This window comes from Pyrus communis, chromosome 1 (assembly GCF_963583255.1).
Source record: "Pyrus communis chromosome 1, drPyrComm1.1, whole genome shotgun sequence".
Taxonomy (NCBI): domain Eukaryota; kingdom Viridiplantae; phylum Streptophyta; class Magnoliopsida; order Rosales; family Rosaceae; genus Pyrus; species Pyrus communis.
Window position 1 is genome coordinate 22,991,804 of NC_084803.1, and position 5,987 is coordinate 22,997,790.

General features: G+C 41.5%; 1 protein-coding gene across 1 annotated transcript; it reads left to right on the plus strand.

Moving 5' to 3' along the window:
- The first annotated feature begins 1,591 nt into the window (after positions 1 to 1,591).
- LOC137744686 (exosome complex exonuclease RRP46 homolog) lies at positions 1,592 to 4,812 on the plus strand. The gene is made up of 8 exons (XM_068484460.1): positions 1,592 to 1,836; positions 2,071 to 2,184; positions 2,293 to 2,393; positions 3,053 to 3,073; positions 3,453 to 3,525; positions 3,603 to 3,670; positions 4,212 to 4,341; positions 4,476 to 4,812. The coding sequence occupies exons 1-8, from the start codon at positions 1,731 to 1,733 to the stop codon at positions 4,574 to 4,576; spliced, it is 714 nt and encodes a 237-aa protein (XP_068340561.1). The 5' UTR covers positions 1,592 to 1,730; the 3' UTR covers positions 4,577 to 4,812.
- The last annotated feature ends 1,175 nt before the right edge of the window (positions 4,813 to 5,987 follow it).

Below are 5,987 nucleotides of genomic sequence, written 5' to 3' on the forward strand. Positions count from 1 at the left end.
CCCTTCCACCCTTTCTTGTCTCTCTCTCTTCTCTGCATCCTAGAAGACCCAAAACCCCTTCCCACCCAAACTCTTGCCTATTGACCCATGTCCCCCCCCCCCCACTACCCCATAGACTCGGACTTCGTCCCAAATCAGACCTGTTCCCAATCTGAGTTCAGGTCGACGCCATCGTTTTGGGCGTCCAGGTGCAGATCGAGGGTGGCAGAATGAGGGAGGCGGAGTAATCAAAGAAGATGATGTAGTGGAACAGCGTCGTTGAGATCTCCAGACCACATTTTTGCAAATAGGTTCAGAGCTAATCTCAACGCCGTCGCCTTTCTCCGCACGCTCATCATCTTCAACAGACTTCAACTTCGAATTCAAACCCATATAACTCATCAATTATTTCTCAGTAATCAACAGCTAGGCCCCATAGAACAACTCTGAAGTGGCAGGGGAGAATCTAGCATTTGATCCCAACTTCAGCTCATCAACCTCCGCCATTGCGGATCGATCGAAACTTGGCCGTTCAAAGCTTCGTTGTCGCTGCGAATTGTAATAGTCTTTGGTCCGAGCTGAGCCGCCTGGACTCCTCTCCCAGCTCTCTTCCATAACCGAAACCATCGGGGTTAGCCTCGGGTGAGGGGCTCTCAGACCCAAATACTTGTCCCAAGAAGCCAGAGGCTCATCCAGTGACATCCAACCCGGATCGGGATTCGTATTGCATGATCTTCTCCCCAATGCGTACTCTCCTACTTTGGACTGGGTCTCCCTCATCTTCTTCGCCATGAAGCCCTCGTTCTCAACCTTCTTTGTCTTCTGCTTCTACCGCCATTGATTTACCTTTTTATTCAAAACCGACGCCATTCCCCAAAACCAAATCCACCCCTCACCCTTTCTTCCCCCTCCTGTCTTCCCCAAACCCAAAACTCAAAACCTCGCCGATGCGTTGGGCTAGCTGTTTTAGCGCCATCGTCGCCTGGTACGGTGGCCTGCAAGGGGGTCTATTGTCCAAGTCCCACAAGATCACGACTTTCTTCTACTTTGGCATGTATATGCCCTGCTTGTTTTGCACCATGTCGATTTCGGAGCTTGCGGATGACTTGATGACAGCGCAGCGGAAATTCGTGGTGGTTGAGGTGACGGCAGTGGTGATGATGGAGAAAGGGGTGGTGGAGGACGGGTGGGAAGGGGTTTTGGGTTGCAGAGGAGAGAGGCGAGAAAAGGGGGAGAGAGAGAGGAGAGAGTGAGAGAGATTTAATATATATATTTTTAATTTTTGAATATTTAATTATTAAAAATATATTTTATTATTTTTTAATCGAATTGGATTAGTGAGTGGGACATGTGTCGGGCCACGTCAACATTTAACTGAGAAATTAACAGAAAAACTGACGGAGGTCTGACACTAGCACAAATTCGTAAGATGAGATATGACATTGTCAATTTTAAAAGATGAGGTATGAAAATGTCGTGACACCAATAATTGAGGTAATTTTTTGTATTTTACCCTAAATTAAAACTATATTCGTAGTTGACCAAAATCAAACACAGGAAGAGTACAAAGTCAAAATTGACCCTCAAAAGCCCTAACGGCCATTCCCAAAACCCCTTGAACGGAACTCCAACTTTTGCCACCCTTCTTCAGCTTCGGCTACAATTTTTCACATCTATCAGTATCGCTTTTGTATCTCAGCTATTTTGCCTCTCGGAAGTATCAATTTCGTTAATTTTAACAGCCAAAGACAATGGAAATTGACAGAGTCGACGGACGCACGCCAAACCAGTTGAGACCATTGGCTTGTTCTCGCGGCGTCCTCAACCGCGCTCACGGCTCTGCAAGTTGGACTCAAGGTTCTTACTTCACCTCAAATCCACATACATTTTCTGTATTTTCAATGTGGCCATTAGCTGAAATGATCAGATTTTCAGTATGTCGTCAAACATTTGATTGTTAATTTTGATAAATTGAGCGATTGAGATTTGATTTCTGGTTATTTTGGCAAAAATATGAAATTTCATCTTCTTATCGGTGCTTTTGATTGATATTGGTATTTATGTTTAGGTTTGTTTTGTTGGTTTTGATAGGAGATACGAAAGTTCTGGCTGCAGTTTATGGACCTAAAGCAGGAACAAAGAAGAATGAAAATCCCGAAAAAGCTTGCATTGAGGTTATTTGGAAACCTAAAACAGGCCAGAGTGGTGAGTTTTTGCCGCTACTATACTTCCTCTGGACTGGACAATGGGTACGTAGAGTGGGGGCGAATCCTGTTATTTCCGTCTATTTTGAACCTTTTTTGCATTATATAGGAAAATTGGAGAGGGAATATGAGATGATATTGAAGAGAACCTTGCAAAGCATCTGCATACTGACTCTAAACCCAAATACCACAACCTCGGTCATTGTTCAGGTGAGGCAATTTTATTAAATGAAAAACTTCGTGGCTGAATCTTAGGCGTTGTTTTGCAGAGTCAAGTAGTGGATCACTTTAAGGATAGGTCAAAGTTTAGGAGTTTTAAGGGGCTTGTGGTAGTAAAAATGGGCATTGGCCCTTTTACATAGACAGGTAAAAGTTTCCAGGAAGTGTAACTGTGGTTTGGCTTTTGAGCTTGTGCATGGAAATGCATCTGTCGATTATAAGTTGTGCATTATGTAGGGCCTGTTTGGTATCCTTCTTGGATCCAATTTTGTTGTTGTCAAAAATGATGAATGTAGCTAACTTACTTAGTACTCATTAGTTTCAAAACCAAAAATTGGATTCAAGCAGGATACCAAACAACCTGGTGGCGGTAGTTTTTCCAACCCGTAAGATGAATTGTTATGTAAAACCAGTATACTTAGTGTAGTCTCCCTTTTCTAAATGCCGATTTTGTTCGAAGTTATGTCCATCTAGTAATGTAGTTTCCCATCTCTTATGTATCTTCATGTATGCGAATTGACCTTCTTATATGCACAGTAACTGAGTCACCGAATACTTCTTCAGTTTCCTTGGGTTATGTGTTATTAACTTGTTTACAACTATGTTAAGTAATCATCCTTTTATTTAAAAACATTATGTTTCTGCTGCAGGTTGTCAATGATGATGGTTCTGTATCCTTCAGTGTTTTTCATTTTTTGTACCTTAGAAGTTTAGCAATTTTAATAGGCTAATTGGGAGCTCCAGTTTGACATTCATTGAATGTCCTTATTTCCAGTGTATTCTTTCATTATTTCTGTTTGGCCCTGGAAAAATAAATATCTTTATATAACCTTGCGGGGTGCTGGTAGTGCCGTTATTCTCTGTGTGTTACATAAAGTTCCATACTGCACAAGGGACAAGTATTTTTTTTCGGTGGTGAATAACCTCTAGGCATTTAGATATCATGTTTGACATTTTCACATATCCAAGAATGTGTAAGCTACACCCTTGTTTGTTATCTTCTTTTACATGTTGATACAAGTAGAAGTACCTTAACAACTACTTGTGTAGCTTCTGCCATGTGCCATAAATGCAGCGTGTGCTGCCCTTGTTGATGCTGGGGCTCCTCTAAAACATCTTGCTGGTAAATGAGACCTATGTTTTGGTCTTCTATCCTACGTTTGATGAATATGTCCTGAGATGTTTTTATGCTTTTTGCAGTTGCTATATGTTGTTGCCTGGCAGAGAGCGGATACGTCGTATTGGACCCCAGCAAGCTGGAAGAGCAGGTTTTTCTTCGTTCGTATCTCTGTAAACATCTAATTGCATTTTAGATTATACTCCAAAATTCTATGGCTTCTTTAAGCAATAAAAGGGGGGGTCGATTCACACATGCATGCCTACATTACATCTGCAGAGCTGTAGTTTTGTTTTGTGCCATGAAATGCTTCGTGTTGTTGGACTAAAGATAACAGGCACCATGCTGTAATCTTACTGGAGTTATAGAAGTCGAATTGTTTTCATATCTAAATGTGTGCACGCAATAAATGTAATTATGTTAGTATAAGTTGAACCTATGTTACTCTTACTCCAACCTCAACCCCCCTGAACCTGGTGAGCCAAGAGTAAGGGGCATTCTTTGACGACACATCAATCTCCGTATGTGAGATGTTTGAGTTTGTGTGTATTTGTTATTCTCTATGTTGGTAATACCTTGAACTATGACTCGCTACGCCTCCAACCCATACCTTACCTGGTGAGCCAAGGGAGTCACGTTCTTTGGCACTACATAATTCTCCTTCCTTAATGGGGTTTGAATTTGTGACGCAGAAAATGAAGGCGTTTGCATATTTGGTCTTCCCAAACTCTCTCACAACCCTTCCAGAAGGAGGATTACAGGTGGGAGGTGAACCCATGGAGCATGGGATCATCACCTCGGTTACCCAGGGCGCAATGTCAGGTGTTTACCGCTCTTCATCTCCCCTTTCTAATCTATCGATATAGGAAATTTCCAGGTGTTTTATGCTATTTTGGTTGTGTTGGTAAGATTTACGATGCTTGATCTAATCGGGTTCTCACTCTATATTTTTCCAGTGGACGACTATCTTCACAGTTTAGAACGAGGGCGCGCCGCCACTGCAAAGATGTCGGCATTTCTCCAAAAGAGCTTGCAACCACTGCTTTCAGATGATTAAATCTAAATCTGGGAGATATCGCACAGCGCACAGCGCACAGCGCACAGCGTAAACGTTTCTGTAGCTAGATTTCGCAGCTCTACTCGATTAACATGAACCATACATACAATATTTCTTGTACTCCACTGTATCAGAACCTCAGATCAATGTAAAACGGTAACGTTCAATGTAGCCCTTTGGTTAATTTTGGAAGATCAAAACTCTTCCTGCGGTTATAATACAGCGGTAATTACTCTGTCAAAAGCACCATTAGCAGAATAGCATGTGATTAATTTCGAATAATCAGCATTCCATTGATGGTAATTTGGTATAATACATGCATAAAAGGGCCGGATAATAAATTCAGAGCCGTTAAATTAACACCCCCCAAAGGGGTTTTAGAATTACAATGGAAGGCACATCAAGTGTTAAAAATTATGATTTTTTATTATTTCCCTGACGAGAGGGGAGAGGGAGAGAAGAGGCGAGATTCGTATTCCTGTCGCTCGCGGAAGCGTCGTTTGAGGAACGTTTCGAGGATCTTCATGACGGAGACGAACCGTTTCATGTCGTCCAATCGGCGGCTGAGCTCCGCCTCACGAGCCCTGGCTCGCTCCAGCCGCGCCTCCGTCTGGGCAAGGCGGCCGAGAAGATCTGCGACCACCACCGCGTTCTCGTTCGGCTGTCGGACGGGGCGTGGTGGAGTCGGGGTGTCTCTGGAGAGGGGTGTTTGCTGACCGTAACACATGATTTGATTGATGAATGAATGTTCGGGAATTTTGCGGATAAGGGGAGACTGAAGATTTTTAAGTTCGTTTTAGGAAACTTGATATAACTCTAATTTTTTGAACCAATAGTACGAATTTCAATTTATTAAAATAAATTTAATTTAAAATTTAAAATTTATTTTAGGGGTAATTTTGTGAAAAATCAATAAAAAGTTACAATATTAACAATAAATCAGCAATATTAATGTTAATTATAAATAGGTCAATCATGTATTGTGATACCTAAATGCATCTAAAATAAACAAAATTATAAAATCTGCAACTACAACTGACACCTACTTCAACTAACACTCTCTTTCTTTTAGTTTTATATTTGGAATAAATCGATACAGATCAGACACTATATGCAATGTCTTCTTGATTCTGTTTTTTACATTTGGATTCAGACACTGAGTTGCAGTGTCCATTTATTGGTTTCGTTTTTTTCATCACTCACACGCCTCCTACATGTTCCTTTGTACATTTAGATTCAGACATTGCAATGCAGTGTCCGTTTCCTGATTTTGTTTTTCACTTTTGGATTCAGACGCTGCGTTACAGTGTCCGTTTCCTGGTTATATTTTTTCCATCACTCATACGTCTCCTACACTTCACACCTCACGCAACTCCTGATTTTACATTTAGATTTAGACACTGTAATGCAA